The 18776-nt window shown below is 44.8% G+C and overlaps 1 protein-coding gene across 14 annotated transcripts in view; it reads left to right on the forward strand.

The window, feature by feature from the left end:
* Positions 1 to 318: 318 nt before the first annotated feature.
* The window catches only part of LOC147606314 (dynein regulatory complex protein 10-like), a 135266-nt gene continuing 116808 nt past the window's right edge, over positions 319 to 18776 (forward strand). For 3 of the 14 annotated variants that reach the window (XM_086791975.1, XM_086791978.1, XM_086791972.1), the window contains exon 1: positions 497 to 701. In XM_086791975.1, the coding sequence (XP_086648101.1) occupies positions 690 to 701 (12 nt within the window). In that variant the 5' untranslated portion in view covers positions 497 to 689. Of the gene's footprint in view, positions 441 to 474; positions 702 to 18776 lie in introns of those variants that run through there. The other 11 variants (XM_086791969.1, XM_086791970.1, XM_086791966.1 and 8 more) reach the window with 10 other exon arrangements.

Here is an 18776-nt window from a genome sequence, read left to right on the forward strand (position 1 = left end):
TCCTTCAACCAACATGCCTCACTAAAGGCTGTAGAATTCCAGCCCCTCGCCACCTCCTCCAAAGCTTGTCTTGCCACCCCCAGGTCTCTCTGGTGTATCCCAAACTTATTCCTTACCTGCACCAAATCCTTCCACCCCACCTGAGACCCATCCCAACAGTCTCTAATCCATCTTATTCAGCCTCCTGGCTATTCTTGCATTCAATTGGGCTAAAGGAGGAGTGACCTTCTGTGACCACCATATCCCTAAACTAAACAAAGAATTCTGCGTGACCCTTATATATCCTTCCCACTTCATTAATCCCATCACGTGTTTCTAGTTGTAACATAGGAACTTGCTCAATGGAGCATGCGAGAAGTGTACACGCTAGGGCAAAAGATCCATTTCCTCATAACAAATACTTACCAAATTAATGGTTATGGGCTCTGCTGGGCCAAAAGGTAATGCGCTGGTCTTTGGCTCTAAAATATTAAATATAGTATCCTAATTAAACTCTCTCGAAAAAAAAGAGTGGTTACCCCATTCAACTAATTTTTTTTTATTATACCCACGCATCAAATAACTTCTCCCTGCAGTTCTCGTTCTCTTTTTCCAATTAGTGCCAACTTAAGGGCGAATTCAATGCTCACAAAATCAAAGGCGTACTCTTGGCTCTGGTAGATGATTTCTGAGCGATCCCTGTGAAGGCTATGAATTCGCAGGTACTATTTTATGCCTTTCTTGATTAATAAAAGGTTTTGTGTTGCTATTTCTTCGGAAAAAATCCCATCTACTATAAGCATGAAAGCTTAGAAAGCTTCGTTGCTACATGCACGCATGACAAAAGAAAATGAAACGAAGCCTTTCAAACAACTAAGAGTCAAAACAGATGGAAATACAAGTCAACTAAGAGTCAAAACAGATAAAAGAGTTTTTGGTTGTTCAAGGCCTAACTTTTTCAGTCACACGTGCATGAGTCAAGGGCGACACGAGATAAATGTGTGGATGTTTCGGATTACTGCCATTGCTGCAGTTGAGGGTTTCCAGAAGCCTTGAATTTACATAAATGCTTGTTTTTGGATTCTTCTATATATTTAGAAGTGATGGCTCTCAATAATCCAGGGCGCTGGAGTTTCTGCGGGATTAACAATGTTTTCAATTGGATATGGGAGATTTCCGAGATTTGGGACAGTTGCCCACTTTTTTTTTCCCTCAGAAAAGAGACTTTTATTAAGTAATATAAAATCATACAAAGGGAGATCTCAATCAATCGGGGGCACTATGCTGCCATAAAAGCCCGGTAGGAGTGGAGGAGAAGAAAATACCATGGTTGCACTCTCTCATAAGTCTACTGTGTTCTGTTTGCGTAGCTGTAGAAGATCCTTGCATATGGGCCGAGGTGGCCAAAAGAGTATGAACGATATCACTCCATATACTGCAGATACACTGGGTATCATAAACATGACTAGCTTGTGTCTTCCAGATATGCCATGCCATGATAGTAGCAATAAACTCCCAGGTGGTGTCAATACCCACGAGAGGGGTTGTGTATCGTAACTGAAGGATATCCTGAAGCAAACATCTCTGAGCTATGCCCCTATGGACAATAATAACAGAATTTGCATCATTGCCCTGGAAAAGAAGATGCAGGCCAGACTGAGTCAACCATGCAATAGCACCCCAAGTAATATAGATAGGATCACTCCTCAATCTGCCCAAGAGCTGGGCTATAGATAGCCCAATCCTCTGGGCTGCTTTGCACTTCCATAAGCAATGATACACTTTCTTGGATGGAGCTGGGCATCTAGGACAAGATGGATCCACGCCAAAAATAGATCTCCATTGGTGGGCAACCCACCGTGTAGAAACAGCGACGAGAAGAAGTGGGAAACCTGGCTCCTCCCGTACGAGTGCAAGAGTCTCTACCAAAATCTCCTTTGAATGGGGGGTGTAATGTCATACGCCGCCTCGTGATGCCTAAGAGTGGGAATTCTTGGTCTATCTAGCATGAGCAACGTGGCGTTACACAGTGGAGCTGAAGAAAGGTATGCTCCTCATGGGGTTAGTCACATCAGTCCATTCCCACTCACCAAGGTTCCAATGTAGATATTTGATACCATATAGCCATAGGCGCCATGAGGCATCAGTAACCATCACTGGGGAAGAGACAGTATACTAGTACTTCCCAGAGTGACCCATTATTCTAGTGTATGCTCATGGGGTTAGTCACATCAGTCCATTTCCAGTCACCAAGGTTCCAATGTAGATATCTGATAGGGCATCCACCATATAGCCGTAGGCACCACGAGGCATGAGTAACCATCATTGGGGAAGAGACAGTATACTAGTGCTTCCCAGAGTGACCCACTATTCCGGTGTATGCTCCTCATGGGGTTAGTCACATCAGTCCATTCCCAGTCACCAAGGTTCCAATGTAGATATCTGATAGGGCATCCACCATATAGCCATAGGCACCACGAGGCATGAGTAACCATCACTGGGGAAGAGACAATATACTAGTGCTTCCCAGAGTGACCCACTATTCTCACTAGACAGATCATAGAGCCGGTGTGATTACCTGTACATCACATCTCTCCAGCTGCCATCCAGTCTGAACGGAACAGAAGGCAACACCCTCTTCCTCTTCTGGCTTGGAGAATCCCAACACTTAAGGGGGCACGCCTATCCCAGAAAAACCCCCAACCCCATGTGATGATGACTCATGGAAAAATGTGTAACTATTTGGCCCTCCTGGCTCTATTTCACATGATGAAACCCATGTCCGAACACGAGATAGGTGGAAGAAGACATGGGGACAGTGTCCATAAGCTTTGATTAAGAAAAAGCATCATTCTTGGTCAAAAAGCAAGAAAAAGCAAAAAGTCAAACGGGATCGATCGACCGCGAGGCAAGGGCACCATTGGAAAGAGAAAACTGAGCCGGACCAAAAAGCTAAAAGGCGCTTTCTCAAAAAGCAGCTCTAAGGCCAAAAAGCAAGGCCTTAAAGCCAGAAAAGCAAAGCACCAAAAGTTGAGTAATATTTTATTAATAAAAGTAAAAAGAGAAAAGCAAAACCTTGCAAGTATAAAAAGGATTGGCCTTCTCTTGTAGAACCATGAACAAGATCATTGAAGATTGAAGGAGATTGTGGAGTGTGTGTGGGCATCATTATGATCATGGAGAGCTTCTTCTTCGCTATCAACACCTTCTCCAACTTGCTTTTTATATGTACGGTTAGCTCTAGACTTGTATGGACATATGCATGGGCGATACGGATGCACGTACGGAGTTGTACGGACATGTACGGAACTGTATGGACATGTACAGACAGAAATTTCAAAAATCTGAAAAAATTCAGAAACCCTAAAACTGCTCCAAAAACCCTAAAAACTGCTTTTTGGATGTTTTTATCACCCAGGAACCATTAAAACAGGTTTTATATCAGTTTTTCTGCAAGAAAGAGCTTTTCCATGGTTTTCTTCATGGACAAGGCTATAGGAGTTGTGGAGATTAGGGATGAGGAAGTGTTTCTTGGACTTGGACATATAGCTTAGACATGGAGAACTTGGGCATAGAGCTTGGACATGGAACATGAAGCTTGGACATAAATATGGAACTTGGACATATAGGTTGGGCGGATCTTGCGGTTTCTGCACCGTTCGAAGGATCTTGGACTCTGCTGTGATCCTAGAGGGGGAACAACGGATGGAGTCAGACTACACGGATGGAGTGACTCAGTTTGGGGAGGAGATCCAGACATGAGGAGATTTACATCATGCTACTGTTTTACCCTCGGCTCAAGAGCTGTTTCATGGAGCAGCAAGAGGCAGCCGACTATTGCCTTGTCGTCTACAGAGGCAGAGTACTGGGTTGCTTGTGGTGCTACTTGCGAGGTGGTGCGGTTGTAGAGGTTACTTGGCAAGATTGGGTTTCCACAGGAGGAACCCTCGGTCATCAAGAGTCACTTTGTTCGTGAGAAGTTTTTTGCTGATGACATCTTGCTAGAGTTTTGTTCGACGGAGGACAAAGCGGCGGACCTCTTCACGAAGTCTCTACCTCAGGCTATAATCCGGCGGCACTCCAGCTCCTTGGGGTTGGTTCCACATCCAGAAGTTAGCAGTCATCTCCTGTCTGTATATAACACCAGGGCCTTTGTTGTGGGTGTGCCTACTGGTTTTTTGGTGTTTCCCGATTTTTCCTCACTCTCCATGTATTTTTTCTATTTTTCCTGTGGTGTGGAGGGCTGTCGGCTGTTTTTTGATGTCGGCCGACTGTTGATCTGCTACCCAACCTGTTCTGGTGTCCTGGCTGACTGCAGGCACTTGGCCAACTGGCTCTTTTTCTGGTCGTGTGCACACATGGTGTTGGTCGTGAGCAGTGGCTATTGTCGGCTTGTTTTAGACTGGCCGACCAGTAGCCTGGGGCCATATAAAATGGCCCCTTGCCCTCCCACACTTTCTATGTTGGGTATTGTGTACCGGATCTTGTATATAGTGCAGAGTTCGCACAGTGTCACTCTCTCTTCTACGTTTTCTCTTCCACACACAGTTCCAACACTTTTTGTGCTGGTGGTTCTCTTGCGTTTGCTCATCTTCATGTCAGTGTCCTGCTACGTTGTGTTCTCAACAATTTGTTTCATATCTGCTGCGTATTCCGACAAGTCCGGGGTTGCGAGTGCATTCTAGCTGAATGCTCTGGGCTGCACTGAGGCTGGCCTAGATGCTCTGATACCAATGTTACATGATGAGAGGATGGTCTTGTCTGCCTTGCAAATGCAAAGGATCAATGCATGACTGAATGAGATGTGGGTCTAAAATGACCTACATGCTGATGCAACCCTAAAGCTGCCCAGGATAGACAAAAGCACTACGTGGATGCTAGAAGAAGCTTTATGGTCTTCTTAAGGGTACATCCAAAAAGAAGCTTTATATCTCTAGGAAAGCACAACGATCATTCAAAGAAGGCTATATGGTCTTCTTAAGGGTACATCCAAAAAGAAGCTTTATATCTCTAGGAAAGTACAAAAAACTAAGTCCTCGCGGCTATGAACCTTATGTCTTTACCAAAAGAATCAAAGGTCAAGCCTATGAGCTATTGCTACCCCCTCATCTAAAAGTCCATAATTTATTCCATGCAAGCCTTTTGAAAGCCTATGTACCTAGTAGTCGTGACCATATCCTAGATGATGAAAGAAAAGATATATTAACGTCTACGGAAGGCAAATCTGGATACAACAAGTTTATGTCCTGAGTATCATGGAAAAAAAAACTGAGATGAAAAGCTAATCCTATGAGCAAATTGGTATGCCATCTCAAAGCACTTTGGAAATTCAACCAGAGAGAATCGTTAGTTCCAGAGAAAGGACTCTCAGAGATGGAGTCATTAGGGAACATATAGTTCAATGGAAAGACTTCCCAGCAGAAGATGCTACATGGGAAGATGAGTTTAAGTTGTATCAAGATTTTTCCTACCTATTTTCGAGATGAGGACATCTCGATTTCTTTAAGGGGAGAAGGATATATATATATATATAAAATATATAATATAATTATTATATATATATATATATAAAATTATATAATTATATATAATATATATAATATATATATAATATATATATAATATATATAATATATATATAATTATAATTATATATATATATATATATATATAATTATATATAAAGGGGAGGAGGCGGTCAGCACCCTGCTGACCCACCTCCCTACGTTGATTCCCTCTCCCTTGTTGTTTTCTCTCCCACCACCATGCTGCAAAGATTTTGCTGCCCTTTCCTCGCTGCGTTCTCCCATCGGCCACCAGCCACTCGTCGTCTTCTCCCACTGGCATTGATCTCTCTCTCTCTCTCTCTCTCTCTCTCTCTCTCTCTCTCTCACTCACACACACACCCCAGAGCCCCCCTCCTTCTATTTAAACCCCCCTCTCCTCTCAAGAGGGACAGAGACACCCCCTCTTCTCTATGACGTCTCCCTCCCCTCTTGCAACTCTCCCTCACCCGCCTTCTCTCACACTCACAGCCTCCCCCTCACCTGTTTACTTGCAGCTCTCCCTCACCACCCGTGCTCCCGCGCTCCCTCGCCAGCCACTCCTTCACCCCCCCTCTCTCATTCCCTCGCTAGCCACTCCCTAAATACCTCTCTCTCACCCCCTCGCCAACTTGGGGACGAAGATGGCCTTCTACAGAGATCACCTCCTATGCCTGACAGAGGATGGGTTCATCATCCGTCCACGCTACATGGACATACACCTATCCTTTGGGGTGAGATGTGCGATCGGCCATATCTTCACCTCGTCCCACCAGCTGAGAGTGGAGACTGCCAGATATGGGCCTAGGGCGGCCACACCAGAGGACAGGATATGCCAGCTCTGTCACACAGAGCCCGAGACAGAGGACCATTACATATGCCGATGCCCTGTATACTATGAGATTCGGGGGAGGTTCCACCGCCTCTTCCGAGCAGGGTTCGGATCACTTTCCAGGATCATGGACTTCCCGGATCAGAGATGCATGGGAGTCCTTAGTGAGATCCAGATCAGCTATACTTGCTGGAGGACCAACACAAAGAGCTCTTACCGACTTCTTCCATACTAGCACTCCGAGGGCCGATCCACCCATCATACCCAGACCATAGGCTAGTGTAGGAGCTTGGCCGAGAGGTGTGACACTCGATAGAGCCACTGAGTTATGCAGAGCTCGTCGCCCCAGACCCCATGGCCCTCGCCCACGGCCACGCCACGCCACCACAAGAAGATCCAGGCCATCATCTCCCATCATCGCAGGACATCCTCGCGCCCGCTCAGTTTTACCACCTTGAGCACCATGTCACAGCGGCCCATGAGGGATGTATTAGGGTGATACGAGAGCTCTCTGCTCATGGACCTAGATCAGATTTTAAAGTTCTGGATTTTTGTTATCTTTCTTTATTACTATTTTGTACCTAGGATGATGTACCTCATGGATATGATGTAACCTTTTGGTCTCATAGGTCATTTTGGCCTTTTGAAGACGTTAATACAACTTTCTTTCTTTCTTCTTTCTCTCTCTCTTATTCTCTCCTCTTCTCTTGAGAGAACTTTGGTCCCAGCCACCCCTCCCCCTCCCTCGCTAGCCAACCATCACTAGTTTCTTCCAGACCCAGGAGGTGGAGACCAAAACTCTGGATCTTGTGGACCCACGTCGAGCTGCTCCGGACCTACCTCGCCCGAGAGGAGTTACCTCGGATTGGGCCTCCAAACTCTAGCGTGCTTTTGACGCCCCCAGCCCCTTGGTTGTCGGCCACGATTCCCTCATCAGCTTCAGATCGAGGACATGCTCCACCGCCATCGAGCTACCTTACCACGTGACATTGCTGAGGGAGACCTCTCGGTCATACTCATTAGGCATATTTTGGAGAGTGGTATACCATCTACTGGGGGCTGATGCTGCTCTCATGTTTATGTGTTCCTAGCATTCCATGATGAGTTTCCATGGACAGTTTTGTATCACCCCCCCTCGCTAACCTCTCTCCTCCACTCTTGAACCCCCTTACCCGCTCCGCTCACTCTCGCTCCCTCTCCCTCACCAGCTCGATCACTCTCCCTCCCTCTCTCAACCCTCTCTCACTCTCTCCCTCTCACCCGCCTCTTTCACTCTCTCGACTCTCCTTTCTCACTCCCAACCCCTTCACAACCCCTCTCTCACGCTTTGCCTCTCTTTACTCTCTCTTCCTCGTGTGCTTTCTTTCAACCCACTCTCTCTCACCCGCTTTGCCACACTCAACAACCCCCTCTCTCCCTCAATTTCCTCCCCCTCCCTCGTTCTTCTATGGGCTGGGGGGTGGCTAAAATATCAACCAACTTGTCCTTTGAATAGGGCTTGCCTCTTTGCTTGTGGCATCCCAACAGAGCATGAACAGTTCGGTATGATTTGAGCTCTTGAAGGTAGTTGCGTGGCAGAAAAGGAGAAGTAATAAGATAGCAAGAGTGATCTTAGAGGTCTCACAAGAGAGTACTGCTCAAAGAGGGTGTCCTTACTCTCACACCACCTCCTTTGTTGTGTTTGTGTGCACCATTGCAACCTCTAGTGGTCTCTTGTGTGACTATGACTCAGGCATATCAGAATCGAGAATGACAAGGGAGTATGGGCGGAGGGTGTCTCTCCTTGGAGATAAGGACAAGGTACGAGATGAGGTGATGTGAAAAGATGAGGAAAAAGATAGACCACTTCAAGGCAACGTACAATGGGAACATAGATTGTTGACTACTACTTGTATCTAGGTTAACAGACTTTATTTCTACTATATGGATTTGGCATTGCAAGTAAGTCAAATCTTAACTCAAAACCTTTTCATAATTAGGTGACTACTTGGGAGCATGGTTAAACTGATTTGGTTTTCAAAGTGACTTTTTGTGTGAAAGAACCTTGCTGGTGAAGACTTAAATTGATGCGGAATGAGATTTTTACCCTGGTTAACCATCTTGGATTGTGATCAAATTTGGAATAATGGTTCGAAATTGGTCTATCCATCATAGGATAGGACTTGCTTTCTTTCGTGGATTAATACGAATTTCCAAGACCTAGGATTTGGTTTGGGAATGCCGGTGCTCCCATCTGTGTCTCTACTTGATTTGAGTACTAGGATAAGATCTTAATTATTAGGATTGTGTATTGCATACTATAGAAAAGTGACGGTTCTTTTTATAGAAAGGTGATTGTCTTATATGGAATTGTTTATTTTGGTGTCAAAAAAATGGTTGACAAACATGGTCTCAAAGTGTGAATGATGATGATGATGATCTTGTGAACTAGGAAACTTTCCTTAAGGTAACCATTCCGACGAGATCAGAATGAGGCAACCATTTCAATGTGATTTGTTTAGTGATCGGTTTGGGCTAACCAGGTACACCTCACCTGGGAGAACCGACTCTAGAAATACTTAGAATAGAGATTGGAACAACCTCCTTCGTTAGGTAATCCACCATGGGATGGGGCGAGGGTTCTTTCTAGTAGTTACAAGCCTGAGGTGGAAAGGTGTTCCATAGTAAGAAGAGGGTGAAGGGGACACTTCTCGATTTTCCATGTGAGTGATTTATTGTCACGACGGTTGGAAGCTCTAGACTGATATGTGACTTGGTGAGCCGAGGGATTGGAGATAGATGTAACTCGGGACACCTTGGGTTTGAAAATATGGTTGTTCTTATGATGAATTTCTTTGTATGTGTGAAATGATTTGATTGGAAAAGAGTGCATTCATTAAGGGATAAAGGAATCTGTGTACAAGAATAAATAAATGAATCATGTTGTAACTTGCACAAGTGATGACAATGTGCTTAGTAACTTAGGAAAAAACCTCATAGATTAGAATGGTTTTAGTCGCTGGGAAGCGGATGGTCGGGTGGACTTGATCAATCGGGTGTTTTCTTACAAGAGACTAGCAACCGAAATGAGATCTCTTGACATATTAAGTAGAACCCCCAACCCTGTGGAGATCGCTTATAAATTGGATCGTCCATAAGAGGCACTGATGAGATAGCTCTCACAATGGGTTGGGATTGATCTTATGGAGTGAGGTGCCTCTCTATCCCTAGTGACGAGATGGGTAGGTTATGAGGGCAAAAGGACAAAAGGACCAGATGTGCGAGAGATTAGAGCAAATCAACACAGCATGAAATGGATGAATAAGTGTATGTATGATGGTGAATGAAATCTTGTACAAGAGGCTCTCTGATGTGAGGTGACTCTGAGTAGTAGACTTTCGAAGAAGCAAAGATGAGGTCGGAGCGAAAGCATGGTCAGTGACGAAGGCTCATGCCGAGGACAACAATGGCACTCCGTGAGGTGGTCGGTGTCGAAGGCTTGCGTCGGTGGATACGGTGGCACTCCGAGGTGGTAGATGTTCGTAGTGGGCAACGGAAATGTAGTGGTGCAGGGTCTAGTGACAAGGGTGCTATAGTACCCGAGGGTTGCAGACTCTGGTGGGAGGGTGCGACAATACCTGGAGGGGTGCAAGAGGCACACGTCAATGTAAGGCGATGGCTCTCCGAAGGTGAGGTGATGCAGACAAATACAAACTTGCAGATGAGTGGACTGCAGGAGAAACATAGATCTGAAGAGTAGAGAGGGCTGTTGTCTCAGGTAGATGGTGTGTTGCCGTCACGAGGTAGGTGGTGAAGAGTAGAGGGGGTTGTTGTCCCGATGTTGTTAGGTGATGATGAGCAGAGAGGGCTGCTGTCCCAAGTCAATGTCAAATGAGCAGAGAATGGGTTGCTGTCTTGAGGTGTGCTGCAGGTTCATGGATTAGAGCTGTAGGCGATGAACAGGCTACAGGTACACAATAGAGAACTAGGCACTGCGAAGTAACCCGCCTGGATCAACCAGGTGCTGCAGGTGAGGTATGGCTAGCGTTGCTGTCTCGAGGTGTGCTGCAGGTGATGTGGAGCTTAGAACAGAAGGGGATGTGCGTTGATGACTATGTTGAGGTGTGTCCTGGAACTGCTCCTGATCTGGCTTGTGTGAGGTAAATGGTGCGCTTAGAACCGTGCACACAAGTGGTTAATAATAGTGCGCACTATATATATGTGTTGGGCTGCTGGTTGGCAAGCAGCGCAAGACATAAAATGTCTAAAAAATACCCTTTTTGGGTTGGTTAAATGCCATTTTGGCATGTTTTTACACATAGGTATCTTGCATTGGTGGTGTTCCACAAGACCCAAGGGGAATGATAGCCTTGTGAGTCGGATGCCATTTGGGGCATACCAAGCAAGGCTTTCAAGTAAACCGTTCCAAGGGATGATGATAATCCAAGGGGTGGAGTGAGATGCCAGCCTCAATACTTAAAGGAAAAGAAGACCAAAGAAAGTGTTCAGGGACAGGGCATGAAGGGTTAGTCGACAAAGTGGAATAGATGCACGGATCTTCATCTGATTTGGAGTGAAATTGGAGGCAGGGCAAGGTTTTCAGTGAAAAGTTTACTTCTTGAAGGATGACAAGTTTGGGAGTCCATGTGGAGACAAAGTGACAATGACAAGTCATCCAGGGTCAAAAGTTGGAATTCTGTTGTCAAGTTTATCAAAAGGGGATGTCATGTGCATGCACATGGATATGCTAATCCTAGTGCTAATCCTTGATGTGCAGCAGATAAAAGACAAGATTTTAGAGCTTTAGCAACTATCTAAGGCATGGAAGGCATGGTTGTGACTAGGGTGCCTGTTGCCCAGAAAATGATTATTTTAGGGCTGATATTGGCAACAAAGGATTTATTCATGTCCAAGGAACTGGCCGACAGCAGGTCAGCTAGTTCATTTGTCCTTCAAGGGCCTATAAAAGGCAAAGGCTGGCTCCTAGTTTGTTATCTGTCACTAATCGGGGACCCAGAGCAATAGACAGACACTTCAATTACCAGATAGAGTATGAAAACACAGCGGAAGAACCATAAACAATATATTTACATTGCACTGAGTCGGAATGGCCGCTCCCCCCATAGGAATTTCTTTATTCAGAGAGAAGATTTTACAATAAACCATGGTGCGGATGCATACAACATTGGATTTTCCCCAAAGCATACATGAGACTTTCACAGAGTTCTCTTCTTAGAATCAAGACAAAACAGTCCCAAAAACTGTCCAAAAACTGTCTCAAAACAGTCCATAAATCAGCCCCAAATCTGCCCATAACAAGGCTAGGATTGTGAGAGTGAAGAACACTAGATGACAACCACAGGGGTGGCTGCAGTATGGCTGTACAGATGCCAAACAGTAGCTGAACAGCTAGCTGAATCACTGCTGCTGTGTACAGAAGAGATAAGAGAGCTGCGCTGTACAGCCAGCTCTGTACGACCAGCAAACAACACATGTATGGCCCAGCGCTGGGAGAAGATATTGGGTAGCTATAGATGACGAGCAGATGCAAGTGCCGAACGCTGAAAACAGCCCTCTTTTTGTTTGTTTAATAGAGTCGACCAGCCCTATATTGGAAGTGCTTTTTCCCTTTTTGCTAAAAACAAGTGGGCTGGCCCAAAATATCCACTTTATGCTTTTCCCAGGCTTGTAGCCCAAGTTTCATGTAGGTACCTTCTTTTGTCCACTTGTCCATGCCCAAAATAATAATATGTCCAGCCAAATTATAATGTGTGAACACATTGACTTATAAGCAATAGACAGACACTTCAATTACTAGACAGAGCATGAAAACATAGCGGAAGAACCATAAACAATATATTCACACTGCACTTAGCCAGAACGGCTGCCCCCCTAGGAACTTCTTTATTTAGAGAGAAGCTTTTACAATAAACCAAGGTGCAGGTGCATACAACACTAGATTTTCCACAAAGCATACACAAGACTTTCACAGAGGTATCTTCTCAGAATCAAGACAAAACAGTCCCCAAAACTGTCTCAAAACAGCCCATAAATCAGCCCCAAATCTGTCCATAACAAGGCTAGGATTGTGAGAGTGAAGAACACTAGATGACAACCACACGTGTGGCTGTACGGATGCCAAACAGTAGCTGAACAGCCAGCTGAATCACTGCTGTTGTGTATGGTCGGCGCACGGAAGAGAGAAGAGAGCTGCCCATACAGGGCAGCTCTGTACGACCAGCAAACAACAGATGTACGACGAACGCTAGGAGAAGATAATGGGAAGCTGTAGACGACCAGCAGATAGAAGCGCCATAGGCTGAAAACAGCCCTCTTTTTGCCTCTTTAATAGAGTCGACCAGCCTTATATTTGAAGTGCTTTTTCCCTTTTTGCTAAAAACAGGTGGGCTGGCTCGGAATATCCACTTTATGCTTTTCCCAGGCTTGTAGCCCAAGTTTCATGTAGGCGCCTTCTTTTGTCCACCTATCCATGTTCAAAATAATAATAGGTCCAGCGAGATTTTAATAATGTGTTAACACATTGACTTATAAGCATTATAAGTCACCTTAATGATGAAAATCCCATGTTGCTTATGCTCTATAACCATCTTTCGGGCCAAACTTTGCCAGTAAATGCTTCAGTTTTCTTCTGTGGAAAAATCCCCATTTACACCTTGGCTCTGCTTCATCTGATAAAGCAGTTGTCCGCATCTGTATAAGCTTGATACCACTGAAATATCCTTCAAGTATAGCATATGCACTGCCAATGAGTAGTACTTCATAATTTTGGCATTAAAGCGATAAATCCCGATCCATGATCCCAAGCCACAGATATGGGCACAAGAGCCAACCGTATCAAGAAAGAAACTTTATCCATATCTGAACTCAACAACTCTGATAATAACCAGATATAGGCATAAGAGCCAACTGTGTCCTAAATATTCATAAATCCATAAGTAGCTTTGAGTACTTGCAAAAAGAAAATAAGCAGAATACATAGCCACAAAACATCGTGCCATCCCATTGGACTGCATAAGAGCACCACTCCCATGATCCATACGCATGCCCAAGCCAAACATGCTTTACATGTCCATATGGTTCACTAGGGCAACGACCATTCCATGAAACCATAAATGCTTGCCAGAGTTTCCCCTTCCAGAAGACTTCACTCACTAGGGCAACTACCCTTCCATGAGTTTATGCGAGACTCACCAGAGCTACCACCCTTCCATGAGTTCATGTGACAGTTACCATGGATACCACCCTTCCATGAGTTCACAGGATCACTCACCAGGGTTACCACCCTTCATGAATGAATCCATCCAGAGTTGGCGTAGACAGTCCCCTGCCAACGAGATGTTAGATCACATGATCTTGGCGTTGATATAAGTCCCCTGCCAACAAGGCGTTATGTCCACTCTACCACATGCACTTTGTGTCGGTACTCAGAGCATACGCTTTGGAGGAGAGGTGGGCTCAAGTTCACTCCACCACATACACTCCGTGTTGGTACTCTGACCACACACGGTGGGAGGGATGAGGCCCAAAATTATTTCCAATGAGTGTGGTCTTGACTTTTTTATCAAAATCTGCCTGTAAGGTCCTAAGCTCGTCTTCGGAAAAAAGGATTGTTCTCCCGGCCAGTGGGGGTGGAGGATGATTGGCTTGGGCAGAAGCCGTCATGCCAATCAAAGGGTTGGTGCCCGACTTGAACACAGTAAGAACTTTTCCATATGTTGACACACACAAAGAAGCGGGAGAGGAGTTTTATTCAAGACCACTGAGAAAGCTGCAGTTCAGGTCTTTTGTTTGCAGGTTACAGCAGCAGATCTCACACACAGGTGCAGCACACGACACTTACCAGCTCTGAGTGAATTTGAAACGCTCTCAGCAGCCTGGGCAGCACAGAGGGGCGGCAGCCCTAGATGCAGGCAGGTGTGCACAGGTGAGGTTGCAGCTGGACAGATGGTAAAGATGATCTAGCCCACACCGGATGATGCTATTGCACTCTGCAGTACCCTGATTCACACTCTGGATCCAAAGCTTCAAAGTGTGGAGTGTGAGGGGTCACCCCTCAGCTCGTGAATATCTGGTGCAGGGTGGCGGTAGCTGCTTGAGAGTAGTTCTCTTGTCTTCACGACCGCGTGTAGAATTTCTGGTAGCTAGGCCTAGTCCGGGAGCTTTGACAAATTCAAACACTGCAGAGAATGTCAGCATCAGGAACAGCTGCAGATGAAGAGCAGAACGATGAGATGCTTCACGCACCTGTCACCATTTGGCCACCCGAATGGTTCACTCTTGCTTTCACACTATGTACATATTGGATTGGTGTTCATGGCTTATGGAATGTGCCTATGCATGTGATTGACACATGTCATGCTGTATAGTTAGATATGATATTCTGCTGGGACTTGACGTTATCATGCCCGGAATATCTGGAGGACTTGGCTTTCCGCTCGGACTTGTGCCTTCGTGTACATGCCCGGAAACGCCTGGAGGATTGGCTTTCCACTGGGTCTGGTATCGCATATACTTGCCTGGAAACGCCTAATCTTATATGGTTTCATGAACGGAAATTGCTCATGTCAATGCTGCATTGCATAGCATCTTATGTGCTTGCTTGCAATTGAAATTGCATGCTGTTTTCATGCTTGCTTGACCAATGTGTAGTTCCGGGTAAGGGGACGCCCGCCCGTGAACCGTGCGTGTGAAACTGTCTGCTGACATGGTTGTGTGGCATGTGAACAGGTGGTAAGTATTACCCAATCTAGGCTCAAATAGCCCTTAGGACTTAGCCAATATTTATAAGTGAGTGCGTTCCCACTTTATTAAAGTTTGGGCGCCCAAAGTCACTTATAAATTATGACCGCTTCCAAGTTCACACTCACTGAAGTCCCGAGGCGGACAAGACTCAATGTCCAGGACCTGATCCTCCCTTTTTACTCATAAATGGGCATCTCTCCATGTCCCTTCATCTGATTGGACCCCAATTCACTTACTTATTAAGAGAAAATTCGTGTTTTCTCTTCATGAGGATTTTTGGAGGCTGAAAACTTTGTTTTTCCATCATTTCTCTCCATTTCCAAGCTCTCTATAGCCATACCCAACTTGCTAGGGTGTTTTCCAAGCTTCCAAGAGTGTTTCCAAGTGCTAATCACTCTCCTTCTCACTCCCAATGAGACTGAAATTCAGCAAAACAGCTCTCATTTTTGTTGTAATTTCTGGTCTTTTTGCTGAAAACCCTAATTTCAGCCTTCCTTTCTCAAGTTGAACCATAGGGGAAGCTTTCCCAGGGTTCCCTTCATCCTCTTGAAGACTTTTGTCGCGAAGGATTGCGGCAAATCGAAGATATCAACACTTCTAAAGCTTCCAACGCGAAGGCTTCCGCTTGCAACAACTTCTATGAAGACTGGTAAGCTAATTGGACAATGTGTTGTCATTACTTATTCAGTAAAAGGGTAGGACTCCTTGTTTAGCCGCCCTGTGTAGTATTTCTCTTGTCCTATGTGCTCTTGAAGATGTTGCTACCTTGCTTGGTAGAACATAGAATATGGGCACTGAAGTCGGGCCGGGCATCAAGGCAGCTCCTTGGTGATCTACATCGACATACCATTGTTTTCTAAATGCTGAATTTCATATGCATTGGCATGGAGGATTTGGCAATGGATGCCCGTGAAGCTATGTATTGAATTTCTTCAATAGCAATACAATTTACTCAAGGGAGGGGTCGGCCGTTTCGGCTCATTGTGTGTCTCTTGTCAATTCAACAATTTACTTCTTGTATATGAGCAAGTGTCCTTCAAATCTTAGTGTATTTAAGTTTATTGATTAGCGTTGTGTTCAACCAGGTCATATGGTTTCAGAGCATACGGTTCTCTTTCACTTCTATCGTGAGAGACGATCACCGTGAACACTAGCTATCTCCACACTTAGAACATTATGGACAGCCATACAATGAATGTTGGAGATGCTAATACAAGAGGCAGGGACAATGAAATGCATGCCTCCAATGCTTTACAGGATGAGCAAACTCATGTGGTGCACAATAGGGAACATGAATATGTGGGACAGCCGTCCCGTGGCAAAGAGAAGATGCAAGAAGAAGAGTCCATAGTGTTGAGAGTTGAACTTACTCGTATGCAAGCTCTTCTCCATGCACAACAAGAAGAATTGAATCTCTATCGCCGCGAGGATCCATTGGTACATGATCGTTTGAAGGCCAAGAAAGCTGAATCTTATATGGATCATGCAATGGCAATGATTGCTCAAGAGTTGCACATGCAACCGAGGGATGCAGCACGTGCATACTTGGCTCGTACCGAGGATGCCTATGCAGAAAGGGCAACCATCCCACATGTCTTGGAATCCCCATTGGTGTCCGAACAAGAACTTATGTCTAAGATGATAAATCTCCATGCTATGGGAGAGGAAGAATCAGTGACTTCACGCCATGCAGGAATACCTTATGTAGCCCGTGAAGGATACAATGTTTATGGCAGTGGTCAAAATGTATGTCAAATGCCATTGCCGGCTGAAAATGTACATGCACAACACATGCAACATGGGTTGCAATTTTCTGTTGGTGCAGGTATTCCGCGTATCTCTCATGCCACTCATGCCTTCGAGTATGCTCGTGAAGGAGAAGCTATGGCTGAAAATGTATCAATGCATGTTGAGGGGCCAACCATGCCTCATGCTTACAGGGCACATGTATCTATGCCTTATGCATCACCTTTTGGTCCAAAAATGATGCCAGTTATTACAGGGGCTGTCCCAATGGACAAACATGGGGGAAAACATGTTGAGATGCACACACATGCATCAAAGTCTCGTGACTTCAAAGCCGGAGACAAATCTGTGAAGTTTGACACATATCATGGGGAATATGATGCATCAAAGGCACTTGCTTTTATTGCCCAGTTTGATATTGCTTTCAGTGATGAGGATTTCACTCAGAAATCCATGATCCGGCATGTAAGCATGTTCATGAAAGGCATTGCTGCCCATTGGTGGCTCACGGAGAAGCTCTCACCGAATCCTGTTAAATCATGGGAAGAGTTCAAGGAGAGGTTCTATGCTCAATTCTTGCCTCCCAATGCATTGAATGAGATAACAATGCAGTGGGATTGGGTAAAGCAAAATGAGGGGGAATCGGTAAATGCTTATGTACAAAAGTTTTGGAAAGGGCTCTTGGAGGTGTCTCCATTTATGCATGTCACCGAGGCGGAAAGGAAGAGAAGGTTTCAATCGGGATTGCAACCCGTGTACAAAGCGGGATTACAAATATATCCTGGTCATACCTTACACCAATTAATCGCAGCCGCCACCGCCACCAAGCAATTGGAACTCAAATTTAGTCGATCCAATAAGGCTAAACCCTCATTTCAAGGCAAAGAGAGGGCTGTCCAAAACTTGCAAAATGATGGACAGCCACCTAAAAGGGACCAAACCCATCCCAAATCAGGTCCAAAAGCTGAAAATAAGTTTGCTAAAAAGTGCCCTTATAAGCCGGCAAACTTTGGTCTTGCTGCTGAGAAGAAGGAGCAATATATGCGTGAAGGCAAATGCTTTACTTGTGGCAGCACTGAGCACATGGCAAGAGCATGCCCAAATAAGAAGAACAAAGCTGAAAATGCTAATGTACTGAAGCCTAATGTGCATATGGTTCCGGATGTGTAGGGCAACACTTCACATGATAGCAAAGATAGGGTTGTATGCAAAGCTTGGGGACAACTCAAGAATTAGTCCGCTTTGTTTATGTTTGATGTATATATACATATACATATACATATACATATAGATGGGTTTGGGTTAAGTTTTGAAGCAATAGAATTCAAAAAAGATGAAAAAAGAATCACTAATTTTGGCCCCCACCTAGTTGTGAGAATGATGATGTGGAAAGTACTAGGATAATTTGAAGGCATCAAATGACAGTGATTTGGTGGGGAAGTGGAGGCAATAAATGAGGGAGAAAAAGATGTCACATTTAAGAGGATAGAGGAGGTTCGGGGGGAAATGGAGGTCCAAATTGATTTTTGATATATATAAGGGTATGGGATAAATTTAAAAGCCAAAAAAACTTGCTAAATGAAAAACAAATCACTATTTTGGGCCCCCCATTAGTTACAAGCCTGGTGATGTGGAAAGTGCTTGCTACAAGAGAGAGAAAATGACTACTTTAGACCCCAAACTTTTGGTTGGGAATTATAGGCTAGAAAGAGAAAACTATAGGCTCCAAGTGGACCTCTTTATTGCCCTTATCTCCTTAAGAATTCTCAAAATTAGCCTTAATCCCTAAAAATTAGGAATCCTTACAAGGCCCAAAATATGTACAAAGGCTACCTAATGAACAAGATACATTCGATCTTTGTATCATAAGAGGTTGTTGTGAAGCTTGTAATAATGAGGAATATCTTCATGAGATTACCTTGCTGTAATTTCCA

This window comes from Cibotium barometz, chromosome 57 (assembly GCF_041138505.1).
Source record: "Cibotium barometz isolate CiBa-2024 chromosome 57, ASM4113850v1, whole genome shotgun sequence".
Classification (NCBI taxonomy): domain Eukaryota; kingdom Viridiplantae; phylum Streptophyta; class Polypodiopsida; order Cyatheales; family Cibotiaceae; genus Cibotium; species Cibotium barometz.